Here is a 20,477-nt window from a genome sequence, read left to right on the forward strand (position 1 = left end):
TTTTAAGGTCAGGCTTGACAAAGCCCTGGCTGGGATGATTTAATTGGGGATTGGTCCTGCTTTGAGCAGGGGGTTGGACTAGATGACCTCCTGAGGTCCCTTCCAACCCTGATAGTCTATGATTCTATGATTCTATGATTCTAAATACCTTGACAAATAAAACTCCAGACAGCTGGGTTCTGGCTTCACCGCTCACTTGTACTGTGAGTGGAGGAGACTCATTTTTCTTCTCTGTACCTCAGTTTACCCATCTGTATATTGGGCATATTAAACTTTACCTTCTTGACAGGAGAGTTATGAGGCTAAATTAATACTGGCAGAACACTTTGTAATCCCTGAGTGAGTAGTGCTATAGAAGGATTAATATTAATGGAGAAAAGCTTTACAAAAGTGATTCCTAAGAATGTTTTTATTATAGCTTATTGCTGTTGAACAGTGTCTAATAAAGAACAGTACATTCTGCTCCTGCTAGTTAAGGTTAAAAACAATCTGATACAAGTTTGGAGATGTTCCTTTGAATGAGCTCATTAGCATTAGAATTGCAGGAGCATTTGGAGATCAAATTGCTTTTGATAATATTTTTGGCTTAACACATGTAAACTTTTTTAGAGGGCTGCATGAGGACAGGGTTGGCTTTCAAAAGGATATTAATGTTTTCATGTTACATTTGCTATGACTCACATGTAGTAACTCCCATAGTCATATATACAAAATATTATCTAGTCTAAGGAGAGCTTTGTAAACTCTGGACTCCTGTGGTTACCCCCAAACCCAGACATGTGATGGTGGGAGCAGAGCCTGTGCTCAAAACAGGGAGCCCAGATTCAAAGAGCTGTGTTGTGAGATTGTGTCTGATTCCATTGTGTTTTTACTGCACTTGCTGATCAGTGCAAAAATTATTAATTAATATTTGTTTGAATTTGAAAGGAAAATTTTGAAGGCAATGACATTTGTAACTCAGGTTGGGTGAATAATAATTATGAGAAAAATGCAACAAATATTTAGTGAATATGTTTGCAAATGATATTCCCAACTGTAAGTGGTCTTTAATGGAAATGAGTAGTCAGACGGTTCGGGCTGAGATGAGTACAAGGAATAATTGTCTACAGAGCACACCACTGGCTAAGAGGGCTGCCTGAAGCAACAGTTGACCCTTTAACAAAGTTTATTGTAACCTTCTCAAATGGGAGTCATGGAGCCAGTGTTTATTAGAGATGGGTTGGAATCCAAGCACCCACTGTACCTCAGTCCCTTCCGAGTTTTCGGTATATTTAGAAGCAAACTGAACGGTGTTGACATCTCCGGAAATACAGCCCCATTGGGAAAGCCCCAGCAGCCAGAGGGCTGCCGAAGGAACATTTCCACTGCTTCACTGCTTGCTTTCTCTCTTTAAAACCGGAAGTTGATTTTGTGCTGATGAAAGGAGACAGGCTGACAACCCGGGAGACTGGCGATCTCTTTCTCTAGAGATCAGGTGTGGCATGGGCAGAGGTAAAGCAACCTCCCCATCATATCCTCACCACGGAGCCTCAACCCTGCTCTGGACCACCCAGGAGTAAGGCAGTCAGGGTCTGACCCAGAGCCCATTGAAATCAGTGGGAGTTTTTCCATTGATTTCCGTTGACTTTGGATCTGGCCCTTAGTCTCCCTGGCTCATCCAGGCCTTGGCTTCTCTGTTGAGACTGTCAGTGAGGGAGCCAATTAGTGTCAATGATGATGAGTTCATTGGGAACTCTACTATGGCCTCAGTTTATTTCCTACTGTAGGCCGCTGAAGAGCTAGCAGATGGTAACTAATTATATTAATTTCTAGTCGCAGCATAGGGCCCCCATGCATGGAATCTCTACTATAAATGCTTTGGAGAGTCCCTGTCTGTAAATTATTGGCTGTGTTTTATCATTTTCAACCCAGCAAAACACGTTTGATTAATCAGTTAGTGCTGAGCTTTTCAGAGTTGTTTGTTTCTTAAAGTGACAGTAAAATTGGTTTATATGGAAACATTGGCACAGCTCATCCTTTCCTTTCTATTGCTGGTAATGGTCTATTCTGTTCTACTCTGGTTCTTATGCTGTGCCCACCACTGGTATCTGTGGGCTTTGGTATTCTACTGAGAGAAAGCAAGGCATTGCTGATTGCAACTCATTGTCCTAGTAGAGTGGAGCGTGCCTAAAAATATACAATTTTGGTACAATTCTCTGGGATCTGGCACTTCCATATGACTGACCATGTGCAGCATTAATTTAAATATAATGTGCAGCATTAATTTAAAAACACAAGGATAGTTTCAAGCAGAAGTTTGAGAATAGCATCTCATCAGCCTGGTTTTACATTTCATGCCCTAACACTATTTATTTTAGCTTTATCAGAAAGCCCCACTGCACTTTAAGGGCATAGCTCCATAAATCAGCTTAGCTCCATTGGCTTCGGTGAAGCTATGTCGATTTACACTAGTGGAGGATCTAGCTCCAAGAAGAGAAAGCATTCCCTGTCCTTTCGAATTTCCAGCCCCTCACTCCGGGTGGGTTGAATGTCTTGGCTCTTTGAAATGACATCTAGATGAATGAAAGGTTCACAGACACAGAGCCAGATTTTGCTCTCAGACTTTACTAGCAGGCATTTAGGAGAGGGGATGCCATCTTTCTCAGGTTGAGATGGAACACTGCATGCTGGGGCCTGTAGTCTTTGCTCTCCATACTTCACTATTCAGCATGAAGGTGGATGCAATCTCCTCTTTCCTGTGCAAACTGCCACTGGATTATAGCAAGGCAGCCCTCAGATGGGTAAAGTTTGGGTGCCCCCATTGCAAGCAATTTATTGTCTCTGGCCAGTGCTGTAGCCAAGTCCTGCTGCCTTGTACTCAAGTGCTAAATCATAACAAAGCAGCGTCCCTGGGACAGAGCAGCCTCAGGTGGGTCCTTCGGCGGAATACATAGTGAAACCCTCCATTCGGAAACCTTCTGGGAGTCTCACATGATCTTGCTGAATAAGGACCCAAAGGCTGGATGAAGTGACAGATTGCTTCTCCCTCCTCCCCCCTTCTCTTGGTGACCCATACTGAACAGGCCTGGGCTTGTAGGGTTTGGCGGTGCCAAACAAACGGGAAAAGCAGCTCCTAATTCTTTCTTTCACACGCTGACGACCTCTAGAGGCCTGAGCTCTGCCAGATTTGGGACTAGATTACAGTGCTGGCAGGAGAGGAAGTGGCAACATTTCAATGTAATGAGTCCTACGGAGATCTGGTTCCAAGTGCCACATCACTGGGGAGCTACATGTGAGCTCCCCGGGCGCGTCTGAGAGTGCTGTACTCCACCAGGGGCTGTCACATAGCAAAACTGGGAGCGAGCGAGAAACCAGAGGGTGGGGGATTTTCAGCAATCGGTTATATACAGTGGGATCCTCTATTTCCCCTCCTAAAATTAGAGGCCACTGTTATCCACATGCAATGTGATACAATGGCTCAATATGGGACTTTCAATCTACTTTATCTTAAACTGAGTTTACTGTATCTTGATTTAATTATACATGAGATTCACTGTCGAGGCCCAGGAAATAAAGAACTGGGAAAGAACAATTTGATCGTCTGTTCCACCCCTCTGCATGCACAGAGCACACCCCTGTATATACACTTTGGAAAGCACTTAGAGAACCTGCGGCTGAAAGGTGCTATGTAAGTACAGGCTATTATGATTATATGCATTGTGGCAACACTAATGATGCTGTTTTTCTTTGGGCCCAGAGTGATTTATCCTCTGTCAGACTCCCCCTCTGTGAAGATGTCCCAGTCTTCTCCAGCTGATGAAGGAACGACATTTGAACATCTCTGGAGCACACTGTAAGTGCTACTTGACCATTTGTGCTAAAACTCACTCTGGGAAATAATTGGTCCATCACTGTTTAATGCTTAGTGACTCATATTGTTGAGGAACACTTAAAAGGGAAACATTTTTATGGGTACCTCTACCCAGTCTCTTAAGCTGCAAGCCCCGTTTTGCATGCCCATGTTTTCATGCATGTATTTTTCATGTTCAGATTTTTGCTTGCAAAAAAGCTCAGATTTGTCAGCTCAGTCTACATTTTACCAGCCCAATCTCCTTGCATCAGTGGAGGTCCTGATGTAAGACAACTCAGTGAGAGCAAAGATCGTGGAACATCTTGAACAAGAAACCACCCATCACCTCACAGCATCTGGTCCATAGCTTGCACATGCAAAAATCTGGACACCCAAAATTTGGCCTCCTGTTTTAGTGGCTGCTTTTGAACCTTCCCCCCGCTGCCTCCCCCCCAGCGCTAATGCTCTAGATCTGCACCATGAATGCAAGGGTGTGTTTCAGAATGCTGCAAAAAATAACTACAGCACAGCTCGAATTTGTTCTCCCCCTTACTGATTGAAGGTCAACGCCCAGGCACTTCCTCTTGCTGTAGCAAACTTTACTGTTTGGAGGGGACTATTTGGAAGTGCTCATTTAAAGTCAAAAGAAATTAGGAAGATGTGACACCCAAAGGGACTTAAGTTCTGCTGAGATGGAAGCAGCCAAGCTTGTGCCAGCTTTGTTCTCCTGCCTGCATCTATTCATAGAGACTTACCCGCCTGTTTCAACCCTTTGTAGGGTTCCCACACACACACTCCACTGACCCATGTACTGGACTGAAGAGAATTAAAGCAGGGCTGGTTCACACAGTGCTGCTGCAGGAAGCTAGCATGGGCTAGTTTGGGTTGTTCTAGCTGACATGGCGGCTGGGAGAGTTTGCCAGTCTTCACAAGGGATTGTGCTCTCTACACATGGCTCTCCCCGCTCCTGTGGGGCAGGGTAGCTCAGGTCTCTCTGTGACATTGTCTTTCCACTCAAGACCCTGGAGTCCTCCCTGTGTGGTCCAGATTCCACACCGGGGCAAGTGGGTGGAGATTGGCAGGGCAAGAGGGATACACGTTGTCCGCCTCTAGCCCCACACAGGTTAGTCAGACAAGAGTGTTCAGTCCTGGGCTGCATTATCTTTCCTTCATAGCCCCACTTGGGATCCCTGGGTGCAGCTGCTGCCATGAGGCATCCCTGTTCATGTGGCTCCAAAGGAGTCGTGCTGCCAGAGAGCCCTGGACAGTACTGCACAGGGATCCAGTGCCAATGGGAAGGTTTTCCATTGGTGTTAATGGGCATTGGGTAGGGCCCCTGCTTAGCAGGAGAGGTGGATGTGAGGGACAGGCCCATGGCTGGATGGATCAGGTAAGACCCACTCCTAATGTATTGGTTCTCTCTCAGGCCTGACTTCCTTACACCACTCAGGGTCTGCCTGATTAAGAAACGAGCATTCCAAAGTTAAATACTCTGCATTTTCTAATGGCACCAAGGCTTTGGCAACCTCTCTGGCCTCTATACTTAGCATCCTGATCAAATAGGGAAGGAGGAGTGTGTTCCATTTCATATTCTCCTCCAAGCTGTTCTATAACTTAAAGCCATTCCCAGAAGGAAGAAATGCTCTGCCTGGCTAATCGATCGCTATTGAGTGACAAGCAGCTTCTAAGTCCTCTGAGTCTTATGCTGTGTTTGTCCAGCAATTTGTCTAAGTAAAATGTGCTCAAAGGGGGCAGCCCTGTCCTGGGAAAACAAAAGGTTGGAGGGGTCAAAGTTCAAGGGAAAGCCAAGCTATTGGGTGGGATTGATGAAAGCTGCATGGGGGAGCTGAAGACATGTCATCTCCTTTTCTCAGGGAACCGGACAGCACCTATTTTGATCTCCCTCCATCCAGTCATTCAGGAAGCAGTGAGGTGTCTAACCAAACTGAAGTCACAATGGATGTCTTCCAGATGAGGAGTATGAATGAATCAGTCATGGTGAGTACATTCAGGTTACAAGAAAGATAGTAATTTTAAATAAAAGGTTGTTTCCCTCCTGGGGTACTGGATGGCTCAAGGGTCTGCTAGCGGGATATGGAGGCGATTATTTCTGTGTTACTGGCTCATAAGCCAAACAAATTCAGTGCTGGCCAAAAGCCATTGTATGGGTGAATGGAATAAGCAGGGCTCCTCCATATTAATTGTACTGCATTTTGCAGCCACCTCATACAATATCCAGGAAAATAGCAGTCCCTTATTAATAAGTTTCACTGGATTGTCCAGAACAGCACGTGGGTTAGTGTCCTGGTAAGACATGGAGTAGCGATCATCTCAGTACAGCTTCTGTCGGCTTGACCCCGGGGTGGCTCTCTCTTGTGTCACCTGGCAGAGGTGCTTTCCATAGACCATGGTGGTCCCTGTTTGAGTCTTGTCTGTAGAAATGTCCGGCTAAAACACAGAGCAACTCTGGCCACTTGATGAAGGACTCCCCACATCCATATAGTCAGCAGGAGCAGCTATTGTTATTGCCCCATGCCCTAAAGTATCCCACGTGGGAGCAACATGCTAAAATGAAACCCCAGAGACAAGAAGGCGGTGGAGCTCAGAGGGAGGTGCTGTTGCAGTTGGAATAGTTTAAAGCGCTCTAGTCATAGTAGCTGCATTGAGATCTTTGCTTCATGCCTCTGCTCGCTTGAACACGCCAGACACAGGCTCCTGGATAAAATGAAGGTGGAGAGCTGGGCAAGTACCATTTAACAACATACATACCCTATAATTGTTCAAGTACAAACATGCTGAGTGGTAAAAGTCATTTGTAAGCTATGCTACAGGCATAACTCGGCGACGGCCCACTCCAGCTCCCACTGCAGTCAGGAGGAGCTTTGCCCTGGCTCTTAGGGAAGCAAGATTGAGTTCTTAGTACTTTGGGGGGCTCCCTGCATAGTCTCTCAGTTAGAGCTTGGAAAAGAGATGCTACGTCTATCAGGGAGAAAGGGTTTTAAATATTTATTGGACGTGATTGATTCTAAATGGGGAGAAAGCAAAATAAAACAGAAGCTTCCTAGCCTGAGGTGGGCTTTGCTCTCTGATTTTCTGGCTGTTTCTGACAATGGCAGTTTACAGGGAATTTTTCCATGGCTCACCAAAATTAAGGCCCAAGATGGCATATCTTTACTCATATGAGCTCAGCCTAACTCATGCGAGTAGCTGGTGAAGTTACTCAGGTGAGTAAGGTTTTTGTAAGATCAGACCCTTCATTTTGTTATTAGGAACCTTCACAACAATGGCTAGAATAAAGTAAATTCATTTGTTGAGTCGAGGTTTAAAAAGCACCAACTCTGTATTCTCAGCAAGTTCCTCTCATAAAGTTGCCGGCATCACTGGTCCATAATATGCAATTTTTTTTTTAATGTTACTCTTTTACAAAAGGCACCAGAGCCAGCTGTCCTAGTGTATGCAGGGAATGCCTGCCCTGGGCCTCAGACGGTCTCCAGATCATACTTCCTGGGCTAATGCAGGCACAAGGGCTTGTGCAGTCCAGTTTATCTCGTGATTGAAAACCTGTGTAGTTGGGACAGCGTGTTCTTTCTAGCATTCGGATCCACTGCCTGGATATTGATCGCTCAATAGGTCTGTTTTCCCCCACGCTGTCCACTCACCCACGTACTGCTCTGCAGAGCCTGAAAGCAGGGCTGGTTCAGGCAAACCTTCGCTCACACGGCCCCCACTAGTGTTAATGGGATGGTTACGTGTGCCGCTGCTGCGGGAAGTGAGCATGAGCTGCTTCCCGCTGGCTGAGAGCTCCGGAGGGATCAGAATGTTTCCCTCTTTATTGTCGTGGCCCTCGCTGGGACACAGCACAGGCTCTCCTTCCCTCCTCTGGAACAAGAACCTCCAACCACTCTTTGCACAGACCGTGAGACACTCACATGGTTTCGGATACTTTACTTATGCTCTTCACACCTCAGCCCTGCTTTAGGAGGAGAGGAGATCTGGGTCCTATACATGTTCTTGACCAAGTCACTTCCCCTCTCTGTGCCTGAGTCCCTGCATCTGTCAGCCCGAATGGCAGCCCCCTCATGTCCTCACAGAGGTGTTGAGAAGCGCAAAGCATTATTATTCATAAGAAAACACACACAGAATAGCTCTGACCTGTCTAGATTAGAACTGTTCGCTCCATATGTCTGGGCCGCTCTGATGCGCGGTTTGCAGCGATTAGTATGTCAAAACTTCCCTGTCAAACAGGTTTGGTCTCCTGGGAACGTCCCCTCTTTAACGTTAAGCACACAGGCAAGTGCTCAGAACTCCTGTCCATTTATTAAATCTCCCTCCTCAAACCTCCAGCTTCCCTCCTAAAAGTCCTGAGAGTCTCCTTCCATCTGCACTTTTCCCTCCTCTGTGGGCCTCTTTCCCTCTTCTCTGCAGCCTTTGTCTGCCTGGCAGACGGATCAGGTGGACAGCGAAATGCTAATTGTGGCTCTGCCCCAGCCTTTTGGCCGCGGCCTCCCTTCTCGTTATTCCTGCTGTAACATAAGCCGGGCCAAGTGTGAATTCCATGCAACCTATTATTGCTGCTGAGGGGGGGCATCCTACTGCCCACACCATACTGCAGGACACATGCCAGGGGCTGATGAGCATGTAGGATTCCTAGCGTTCTGGCTTAGAACTGGGGAGCATGTGTAGAGGGTGTAGCTACCTGCCAGTGCATGTTAGCACTAGTTTGATCGAATGAGCCGTTAGTAAACATTTATACTGGCCCAGCTTTGGGACTGTACATTATATTTCTTAGCTCAGGATGCGATGAGTCCAGCTGGTACTATCTGTCACCACTAAAATGTGTAGCAGGCTCACACGTATAAAAATAAATGCACAGGCATATGATCCTTTCGGCCTGAAATAAAGGTGGCATATGTGTTGAGTAAAGGAGGTGGCTGTTAGTTCTTTTTTTTTGAGGCAAAGTGCTCATGAGGTTTAGAGACATTTCTCAGGGAAGCAGTATAGTTTTGTGGTTACAGTAGCCAGGGCTCCAGGGTTTTACAGCTAGCTCTGCCACTGATTTGCTTTGTGACCCGTGGCAGGTCACTTAAAAACGGTGCCTTGGCCTAGGCATCTGCAGAAGAGGGGTAATGGTGCTTCTTTACTTCATGACCTGGGGGGTTGTGCCATCTTTTGAAAATATGACCCACCGTGTATTAAAAATTCCCATCCATTCAGAAAACCATCTGTCTCAAACCAAGGGGCAACTGCAAGGGGCTGTGGCTTTCTTTCTACCCCGTGTTCCTGATGGGATTGAGAAGCCTCCAAGGATACTGAGATATAGCTCTATTATGATGTCTAGCCAGGCGTAAAGTGTGTCTCATGAAGGCGTCTCGTGGGCAGCTGGCTCAGAGTGCCAGGCACTCCCATCTCTCAGGAGTAGAGCAGGCTAATTCTGGAGCTACCGCACATCTAAAAAAGATTGTGTAAGCGGGTGTTTGTGGCAGACCTGTCAGTGACTAGCTTTCCAGGGTTTAGTTGTATGCACAGCAAAGATTCCTTGCAATTTATGACATTGTTAGACTTTTGGTTTGTGCACAGGTTTGATAGACAGAGCTACTTAATGCACCAAAGATTTTTGAATATGAAACTAAGAAATGCTAAACAAATTAGGAAATGTTCTGTATTTTCCCGATATGTACAACTACTGCAATTCATGGCTCATATACAGTAAAACTCTAAAGGCTTGAAAGTTGAGTCTGCATAAGCCTCGAAGCATTTGGATATTTCTCTGCTTTTCTGTGGTCTAGAAATGTCCTGGGAACAGGCATGTCAGGAGATTTCTCACATCCTGAGTGCAGCCAGATCAGAAGTGCCACCAGGGCGGCCTTTCCTACACGGGTGTGCTGTTTCTGATTCCAGTCCTGACAGAAGTGAGGACCTGCGGCAGGGTTGTGTTGTTGAGGGAAGGGAATTACCCACCGTTCTTCAAATCTGCACACAGATTTGGTTCAGGTTTGTTTCTAGGATGGGAAGAAGTTTCTGGTAAAGTTCTCTTTTTATCCAGACCAATTTGTCCCACCCTTGGCTGTCTCTGACACTCCTGGAACCTGCATAGTTCCCCTGACTTTGATCATGTTCCAGCCAGAAGCAGCTTTTAGAATCCAGGATTCCTACCGCATCTCTCTCGAATCCTGCCATTGTGTGGTGTTGTACTGCATCGCGCTGGGCATTGGGATCTCTAGCGTAGGCGTCAGTCAGGTGGGAAAAAGCAGGTTTTCTTCGTGATCACAGCAATATTATTGCGGGTTTAAAATCACTCAAAGCTGATGTCACAGTAATCGTTAGCTATCAGTAAAAGAAAATGAATTACTGGATGAAAACAGAAAAGACATGGGGCCTCTTTGGCCACAGCATTGATTTTCTGCAATTATTCAGAGCTGTTGGGCTATTAATTGATACCTCCCTGGGTGAATCTTGCTCTGCCGCAATTCCTGGGGGGGGCGGGTGAGGCTGATAGTACTCTTGGGATTGCCGGTTAATAACAACACTTATTTTAAAGGCGGAGTTTCACGTTTAAAAAGTCCAGGAGCTACCAGGCAAGGAGATACAAATCTTCTTAGTGTGAAGAGATGCCTAATTAGGCCATGTGAGTGGTGTGGCATAGAGTTAAATGCTACAGCTGGATTAAGGGTTGGATAATATTATGACCTAGGCACATCTGCGGCTATACATGCTAAAACAGAGGTCGACGGATCTCACGCTTCAGGCTGTAAGCTGATCACCTGGGCCTAGGGTGACCAGATGTCCTGATTTTATAGGGACAGTCCCGATATTTGGGGCTTTTTCTTATATAAGCTCCTATTACCCCCCACCCCGTCCCGATTTTTCACACTTGCTGTCTGGTCACCCAACCTGGGCCCCACGGGCAGAATTGCCAAATATATTGTGAATTTTTCACCTCCTTTTGAAGCACCAGGTAGAGGCCACTGCTGCAAATGTCTCCCAAACGTAATGTTTGCAGAGATAGTGGAGCAGACACAATCTATTCAAGGAACCAGCACCACTCTTCTCCACTCTGCTAGGATCACTAATCAGGGACTCTGACATCCTTGCTATGGACAGTTACACTATCCATCTGCCTGTGTCTACTTCCACTCTCCTCCTCTCCAGCTAAAAATACCCCCCACTCCCACCATTTGCTTCTATGTTATTGGCCTCTGGCTCTCATGAGCTGTTCCTGGACCATCCTGTCAACTAACTTCTCTTGAAGTCAGACCTAACAGCACCTCTGAAGCCCCTCACTACCAGCCGGGATTTTCATCAGTCCTCAAAAATTGGAAATTCCAAAGTCACAACCCCAAGGTAGGGCAGAAATCTGTCAATCCAAAACATGGTTCAGAGGGTGAATGTCACTGCATTTGCCTCCAGCCAAAGAGTTGTTTGTGCCTAAGATTATTTTTTAAATGTATTTTCTGGGAGGTTGGTAGGTGAGACTGTTGTCATCATGATAATTCACAAGCTGCATTTGATGTGAAGGAATCTTATAGTCCGATTTCATGTTGGAAGAGAATTGATTAACAGTGTTGCAATGTAGCTTACTAGAGGGAAGTCTTGGTGTTTTTCAGGCTTGTTAAGAATAGGTAGATCATCTCTCCTTGAAAAGAGGCAATCCAATGACATAAGAACAGATATGGGGGAGGAAACGTTGAGTTATTGGTGGAGAGAAAACCCAGGAAATCAGCCGCCGATCAACTGGCTGCTCTGTGGCTCTGAACTGACAAGAACTTCCAAACTAGTGAATCATGTGTTCGCTTTTCCTCTCAATATTATCTTGTAGTTTTGGTTAGTGGATCATGAGTTACTATTTAGCATGGATTGCAACGTGGGGACATTTGTGTGACTACATTCTGGGAACTTCCCTACTGATCCACTAAAGGCAATCTGCTCTTTTATCTGTAAGAGATAATGATGTCATCCCACTTTATTCCTTCGGAGATGTTTTCCTAGACATAGTGAACAGTAAACCTGTGAGCTAAGTATGCCTCTTTCTGCATTGTACTTCTTATCAACTCCAGTTCTTCAAGAGTAAAAGAAGGAAACCCTGTTGATGTCATATGGATAACAGACCTTAGGAGGAAACTAAAAACAACCCCGCCATATATCAGAATCATGGGATCGATAGATTGATAGATAGATGGGGTTTATGGGGATGGATAGATAGATAGATAGATAGATAGATAGATAGATAGATAGATAGATAGATAGATAGATAGATAGATGGGGTTTATGGGGATAGATAGATAGATAGATAGATAGATAGATAGATAGATGGGGTTTATGGGGATAGATAGATAGATAGATAGATAGATAGATAGATAGATAGATAGATAGATAGATAGATAGATAGATAGATGGGGTTTATGGGGATAGATAGATAGATAGATAGATAGATAGATAGATAGATAGATAGATAGATAGATAGATAGATAGATAGATAGATGGGGTTTATGGGGTTTATGGGGATAGATAGATAGATAGATAGATGGGGTTTATGGGGATAGATAGATAGATAGATAGATAGATAGATAGATAGATAGATGGGGTTTATGGGGATAGATAGATAGATAGATAGATAGATAGATAGATAGATAGATAGATGGGGTTTATGGGGATAGATAGATAGATAGATAGATAGATAGATAGATAGATAGATAGATAGATAGATAGATAGATGGGGTTTATGGGGATAGATAGATAGATAGATAGATAGATAGATAGATAGATAGATAGATAGATAGATGGGGTTTATGGGGATAGATAGATAGATAGATAGATAGATAGATAGATAGATGGGGTTTATGGGGATAGATAGATAGATAGATAGATAGATAGATAGATAGATAGATAGATAGATAGATAGATAGATAGATGGGGTTTATGGGGATAGATAGATAGATAGATAGATAGATAGATAGATAGATGGGGTTTATGGGGATAGATAGATAGATAGATAGATAGATAGATAGATAGATGGGGTTTATGGGGATAGATAGATAGATAGATAGATAGATAGATAGATAGATAGATAGATGGGGTTTATGGGGATAGATAGATAGATAGATAGATAGATAGATAGATAGATAGATAGATGGGGTTTATGGGGATAGATAGATAGATAGATAGATAGATAGATAGATAGATAGATAGATAGATAGATGGGGTTTATGGGGATAGATAGATAGATAGATAGATAGATAGATAGATAGATAGATAGATAGATAGATAGATAGATAGATGGGGTTTATGGGGATAGATAGATAGATAGATAGATAGATAGATAGATAGATGGGGTTTATGGGGATAGATAGATAGATAGATAGATAGATAGATAGATAGATAGATAGATAGATAGATGGGGTTTATGGGGATAGATAGATAGATAGATAGATAGATAGATAGATGGGGTTTATGGGGATAGATAGATAGATAGATAGATAGATAGATAGATAGATAGATAGATAGATAGATAGATAGATGGGGTTTATGGGGATGGATACATAGATAGATGGGGTTTATGGGAATAGATGGACAGATAGATAGATAGCAAAAAGAAAAGGAGTACTTGTGGCACCTTAGAGACTAACCAATTTATTTGAGCATAAGCTTTCGTGAGCTACAGCTCACTTCATCGGAAGCTTTAGCTCACGAAAGCTTATGCTCAAATAAATTGGTTAGTCTCTAAGGTGCCACAAGTCCTCCTTTTCTTTTTGCGAATACAGACTAACACGGCTGTTACTCTGAAACCTGTCATAGATAGATAGGTAGATAGATGGATGGATGGATGGGGTTTATGCGGAGAGATAGCTAGCTAGATGGATGGATGGGGTTTATGGGGATAGATAGATGGATAGATGGATGGATAGATGGGGTTTATGGGGATAGATAGATGGATGGATGGATGGATGGGATATATGGGGATGGATGGATGGATGGGATATATGGGGATGGATGGATGGATGGATGGGGTTTATGGGGATGGATGGATGGATGGATGGGGTTTATGGGGATGGATGGGGTTTATGGGGATGGATGGATGGGGTTTATGGGGATAGATGGATGGATGGATGGATGGGGTTTATGGGGATAGATAGATAGATAGAAAGATAGAGAGATGGATGGATGGAGTTTATGGGGATAGATAGAGAGATGGATGGATGGATGGGGTTTATGGGGATAGATGGATGGATGGATGGATGGGGTTTATGGGGATGGATGGATGGATGGGGTTTATGGGGATAGATGGATGGATGGGGTTTATGGGGATAGATGGATGGAAGGATGGATGGGGTTTATGGGGATAGAAGAATGGATGGATGGGGTTTATCGGGATAGATGGATGGATGGGGTTTATGGGGATAGATAGATGGATGGATGGATGGGGTTTATGGGGATAGATGGATGGGGTTTATGGGGATAGATAGATGGATGGATGGATGGATGGATGGATGGGGTTTATGGGGATGGATGGATGGATGGATGCGGTTTATGGGGATAGATGGATGGGGTTTATGGGGATAGATGGATGGGGTTTATGGGGATAGATAGATGGATGAATGGATGGATGGATGGGGTTTATGTGGATAGATAGATAGATAGATGGATGGATGGATGGATGGGGTTTACGGGGATGGATGGATGGATGGATGGATGGGGTTTACGGGGATGGATGGATGGATGGGTGGATGGATGGATGGATGGATGGATGGGGTTTATGGGGATAGATGGATGGATGGATGGATGGGGTTTATGGGGATAGATGGATGGATGGATGGATGGGGTTTATGGGGATGGATGGATAGATAGATAGATGGATGGATGGGGTTTATGGGGATAGATAGATAGATAGATTGATTAGATAGAATAAAGGTCAATGTCTACATTTGCCCAGCTCCACAAACACAGTATTTGAGTTATCCCAAAGTCACTTCATGCACTCATCAGTGCAAATCTAGTTGCCTTATTCTACTGATAAAAGGTGCAGTTCAAATGGCTTTTAGCTCCATTGATCCTCTACAAGCAGCTTTTTGGAATTAAATCCAGCTGAATTTAATTATGGAGAAGGACCCTCAAACTCCCCCTTGGTAGGGACATTTGGTACAGTCCAATACATCATTGGGCAAGCCTCAGCCTGCCTGTGTTTTAATGAATAGTCATGAGGGAGAGAAAGGGGTGGGCCTGAGTTTTGTTGTTAGATGCAGATGACAGAACTAAGGGAGATGGAAAAAGCGAGAAAGCCAACAAACTGCAGACAGGTAGCCAGCCCAGCATCCCCGGCGCTGCCTCTCCCTAGTCACTTGCCCTTGTCTTTACGTTCCATTATCGTATGTCGATTAATACCCTCTTTATTTTTTCCATCCTCCCGTGACCTCATGACTCCTGTGGCGGGAAAGTTCCTAGTTGTTTTTAAATTCCAAGAAGACTAAAATGCTGTATATTAGCGACCCAATGCAGCATTACACCACGGTAGGTGCTACCTTTTCTGAACAGCATTTGATTTATTATTTTTCCTCCAAAGGGAATGTCCTCCCCCCCCCCCGCCCAAGACAAAAGGCTTTGCAGAATATTGCACTCGCATTCTTGTTTTCTTGAGTTTTGCGCCTGTTGCTATGTGAGAAATGCCACGCGTGAGATTCAGTCTTCATTCAGGCAGGGTGACCCAGTGCAAGAAGGTGCTGATGTAGAACGGAAGTTGGATGGATGCTTGCTTATGTGCTCTTCTGCACATGCACAGATCATGTTGTTTTTAGCACCAGGAGGCACTCATCTGTTCTGATCATCAGGCAGGTTGCGACTTCATGTGCAACTCCAGAATGTTGCAAAAGGAAATTTCGCCAGATTCTACTTCAGGATGGGGTGGTTAAAATGTTGTCTACTTAGTTGGCAGGTCTCTGCTGCACTCTCTTTATATCTAAGATATGTGTTGTGCTTTGCAAAATCTTCAATGTGATTTAAATCTCCGGCTGAGGTAGCTGTTTGAAGCTCCTGAGTCCCCCATGAATACATCTGTACAAGCCTCTATACCCTGCATTGTGGTTTCTCCCGTATCTTTAACTAACTACAGCTCTGAGCTACAATTTAAAGAAACAGTCTGTCTTCAAACTTCTTAGCTCCGGCAGCACCAAGGCATTGGTGTATCCTTCATTTGGGACTTGCTCATTTGCAGAAACCACGGGAACACTTGCATCTCTGTAATGCTGTGTGTGTTTGTGTCCCCAAACAGGTTTCCTTCTGCAGATTAAAGGGGCTGGGAGATTATGACAATTAGCACTGGACATGGATTCTCATATATACATTTTCAGCATGGTCTATAAACTATATGATGCTGTTTTAGTCTACAGATTTTGTTTTTGCTGTTCTGGTATTCAGGATATATGAGGCAAGAGCGTCCTTAATGAATATACAAGGTGAAGGAAAGAGATCTCTCCCCAAATGCATTTCCTTTTTAAATAACAAAGAATTTTTTTCTGAGGGTAGTTTTCTTTTTGTATTTATTGATGAATAATCATACATATAGAGTGAAACAGTGTTGCAGTTCTTGGTTGAAATTATTGAATTGCTTGTTTCTGTTTCCACATATGGTGGCTTGGTTTTGTATTGTAATTCCGTTACTCTGTGTGCCATTATTACAATGATATTTCTTTTTAATGTTTACATGTGGATTTTTCTTTTAAAGGGACACCACCAACTTGCAATCTAATCATTCTCAAAAAAGGAGTTAAAATCATTTTGGGTATGACAGCTGCCCCTGAAGCCCACTGCTGACATTTGGGGATTTACAACCACAATTTCCTATTTTTAAAAATAATCTTGTTTCTTTCTCCTGTTGCTTTGTAACAAGTTCACACAATTGCCAGGGGAAATCAGCTATACAGGGAAACAGGGAAACTGTCTGTACCCAAAGTGCTTTTAAACGCACAGAGAAAACATAGTGGGGGAAAAAAGGGGTGAGGGAAATACTTTTGACTAATCTCTATGGACTATGTTTTGGCACCTTTACTCACACTGCATGTAATTTGACTTTGTATTGATTTAATTTATTTAATTTAATTATGTCAGTTTATAGGAGTGCTAAAAAGAGAACCCATCTCTATGCTTTATTCGCCCTGGACAGAAATTAAAAATGTAGCCTAAGTGCATCAATTTAAAATAGCTTGCCACAATCCCCATCTCTCAAACAATTCCCCACCCCAACAATTACAATTGTAAATAGTTTCAGTGGGACTGCTCACAGATTAGAGTACTCCTCAATATGAATAATAGTGGCAGAATCCAGCCCTTCGTTCTATAATCTGCAATGTTTCTGTAACAATTATAGGGAACAAATTTTTGGGTAGGAATGTGAATTTTAAATGGATGGTGTGTCTGGTTCAATGTACCGATGATCACTTAGGTTGCTGGGCACGAAGCTTTCGTTTTCACAAATAGAGGGGTTTACTTTTATCAGAGGCTGTTGTCTTTTGAAAAGAAGAATGTCTCTCACACTCTAAGCATCGGTGCTCATGGCAGTGGCTCACTTCTGATTTATCTACACGTTGTACATTCTTCTTGCACTCAGGCACTGCACATGCTGGGACAGCTGGCTGGAGTGGATGTTGTATTGTAAATAGTTGCACATTATTGTTGCGTGTAATGAATCTAAAGGGGCAGCAAACATCCTTCTGAAAGCACTTATAGAGCATACACAGCGGGTGCTTTTCAAGTTCAGTATCTTACCCCTCGTTGTGGGGTATTTTGAAACACCAACAGTAATTTTGTTGCGTGTCCATCTCCTGCAAAATATCCTGGCCCGAGAAAAGCTCGTCCTAGATCAGAAAGCCGCTGTTTCATTGTGCTCTTATTTAGAACCGATCACACCTACTACACTAAAATTGTGTGGGAACATTCACACTGGTAGATGTTGGGTCCTTTCTCCTGGCAACGATTCATGCAAGGGACTTGTGCTACAGGTTCAATGCTTTGCACATTGATGGGAGAGTAGCTTACTTGCAGGTAGTGGCTGACTCAGAGAGTACTATATGTAGGGACTGTCCTTTTGCCATGTGTTTGTCCAGCACCTAGTACAATGAGGCATTGGTCTATGACTGGTCTTAGACACTATGGAAAGGCAAAGAATAAATAAATAATAAATAATAATAATAATAATAATAACACAAATAAAATATTGCCCAAAGGAAAAATGATTCCCGAGACCATGATGTATGGCCCAAAGCTGAAAGGCTTTATTCAGATACTACTGTGATGGGGATGGATGGGTAGAAAGGATTCCCTCTCCTATGCATTTCATTCCAATTGCTCATAAGTCCTCTGGGGAGCAGGGAACCTGGTGCTGGGGTGGCAGCCTTCGTAGGAGCAAGACGGGCAGTATCTTTGTGAGAAAGGGAGCAGATTGTGAGCCCCCTCCCTAAAGGAGCAGCCTTGAGGGTAGAGGGGGAGGCATAGGGTTGTCTTCTCTTCCTCCACCCTCACTTCTTCACCTGCAGGAAGTGTTTCAGGAGGGATGCTCAGGAAGTTGGTCCAAAGTCACCCCCTGCACAGGAGAGGTCAGGTCAGCTGGCTGTGGCCATGGTGGGTAAAAGGTGGGCTTGGCTTTCCCAGTGGGGGACGTAGGGGTTGGGGGAGCTATAGGCTGTGGTAGCTTGCTGCTGCTCCCCCATTCCCATGACTGGACATGTTACTTATGGGTAAAGTGAGGCCCAGAAGGCTATGTCACATAGTCACATGGAGAATCTGTGATAGGGCTGGATATCCTGAGCCCAGGGGTCCTGAATCTAACCATGGTAAACTCGCTACACTGTTTAAGAACTCTTCCTATTTTTGTCGACTTTTGCAGCAAACATTTCCACTGGATTCTGGCTTTCTGCAGTCTGCAGAGCTCTTGACTCCGTGGAAACAGAAATTGTCAAGACGGGAAATGATGCATGTTTATTTCCCACTTTTCAGGAGATAACTAGTGGACCAACACACACTTTATTCTTTGTCCCTGACGATCAGAACACACATTGCTATTATTTTTGAAGGATGAATTTTTATGTACAGAATGAGAATCCGAAAAAGTAGTATGTTGGTTCATCAGTGTAAACCAGTTACTTTCTGTTTGTTCCTGCGAAAATAGATTTGATTTTCTTATTTGGCGATGAATGTTTCTGGCAGGATCTTATCTTGCAGTTCATTTTATTACTCCTAGAGTAGTAAGAAATCAGCAGCTCTGTGCTTATCTGGCTGAACATGCCATCATGGGCTTTGTGGACTGTTTTCCAGGTATATTTTGATAACAGTTTAAATGAAGTTTCTTGTGATTATTTCTGGAATTATGGATAGTTCATGAGGTTCTTGTTTATCTGAGGCAAACTATACAGCAGGAGAAACAGACAGAGGGTTTCATACACATATTTAAGGGGAGAAGAGGGATGTATTTGCAAACGCAAGTTAGATCTTGTTTGACATTCCATCAGTTAGTCACAGAATCCTGACGATCTTGTGGGAGACGTAGAGAACTGGAGGTCTTACTTGGAAAAGCTTGATAGCTTTTTTTTTTTAAACGATTATACTGTAAACCCGTAACTTTCCTTTGGGTGAGGTTAGGTTCCCAAGTTAAAACATGTCTCTTGAGTCTGAAATCTGGTTAGTTGCGAGCATTTCAGACTGACTTCATTTGGGGGGAGGAGGAGTGTGAAGAGCTGTGCCCGTTTGTCATGTGAAATCATGCTTTAAAAAACAATACATTTAACAACTTGTTGTTTAACACATGTACATTTCCAAGTGCCATTATACACTGTGAGCCATGATGTGTGACGGCAGGGACAGTTCTTTCTCCCAGAGCAAAGGGGTTGGTTTGAGAACAGCTTGCAATGGCCTCAGCAATGGAAGACTGGATGGTTCAGGGTAAAGACAGATGGTGATTTTCACATCTGGGTTGCTGGGTCAGTGAGGCTGGGGGTGAGTGACAATAATTACCAGTCTGAGGGCAGTTTGGTGGCCTCTGTGCTCTGAGTTCAGATAGCAGCAGACTGCCTGAGCAGAAATACCGAGGGATGGATGGCCAAGGAGACAGACTTGGCCGGAACTGGGTGAAAGGCGTGAATGTAGGGAGACTGGAATAGTAGTCTGTTCCCTGGACATGGTTCCTTCAGAGGTGTCTTGGAACACGTGTGCAGGACGCTCTCTGGATGAGGCTTGCGCAGCCTATGCTATTCCTGTTGTATGGATGAGCTCAGGTTTTGCAGTCCCACCGGTGAAAAAAATGGAGCCACTTTTTGGATCATTATATTCACCTAAAAGAGACCCTGTGAAATAGGGAGGAGGCTGGTAGGAGTTATTACAAATACTCTCTTGGCTGTTCATGGTCTTAGTACAGTTGACAAGAATATGTGAGAAGTTGCCATAAGAGAACACGTGAAAAAAACCCTATAGAATTATGGGTAAAAAATGTATAACTCTTTCCATTAAACATCACAGTGGGGAAACGGTGGGAAAATTCTGTAAAGATTCTTCATGAGCAAATCTCAGACAAATTCAGTGCTTTAATTCAATAGATGTGTCTCATGGTCACTTTGCTAGAGTGTTCAGCCATAGAGTGCGAAAGTCCTCAGTTTATCCAAAGACTAGGTTC

The 20,477-nt window shown here is 43.9% G+C and overlaps 1 protein-coding gene across 2 annotated transcripts in view; it reads left to right on the forward strand.

Moving 5' to 3' along the window:
* TP73 (tumor protein p73) overlaps positions 1–20,477 on the forward strand; it is an 84,092-nt gene that overhangs the window by 16,704 nt on the left and 46,911 nt on the right. For both annotated transcript variants that reach the window (XM_084651492.1, XM_084651493.1), the window contains exons 2-3: positions 3,737–3,832; positions 5,704–5,827. In XM_084651492.1, coding sequence (XP_084507618.1) covers positions 3,774–3,832; positions 5,704–5,827 — 183 coding nt within the window. In that variant the 5' untranslated portion in view covers positions 3,737–3,773. The remainder of the gene's footprint in view (positions 1–3,736; positions 3,833–5,703; positions 5,828–20,477) is intronic.

Source organism: Lepidochelys olivacea, assembly GCF_965140295.1.
Source record: "Lepidochelys olivacea isolate rLepOli2 genome assembly, chromosome: 18".
NCBI classification, from domain to species: domain Eukaryota; kingdom Metazoa; phylum Chordata; order Testudines; family Cheloniidae; genus Lepidochelys; species Lepidochelys olivacea.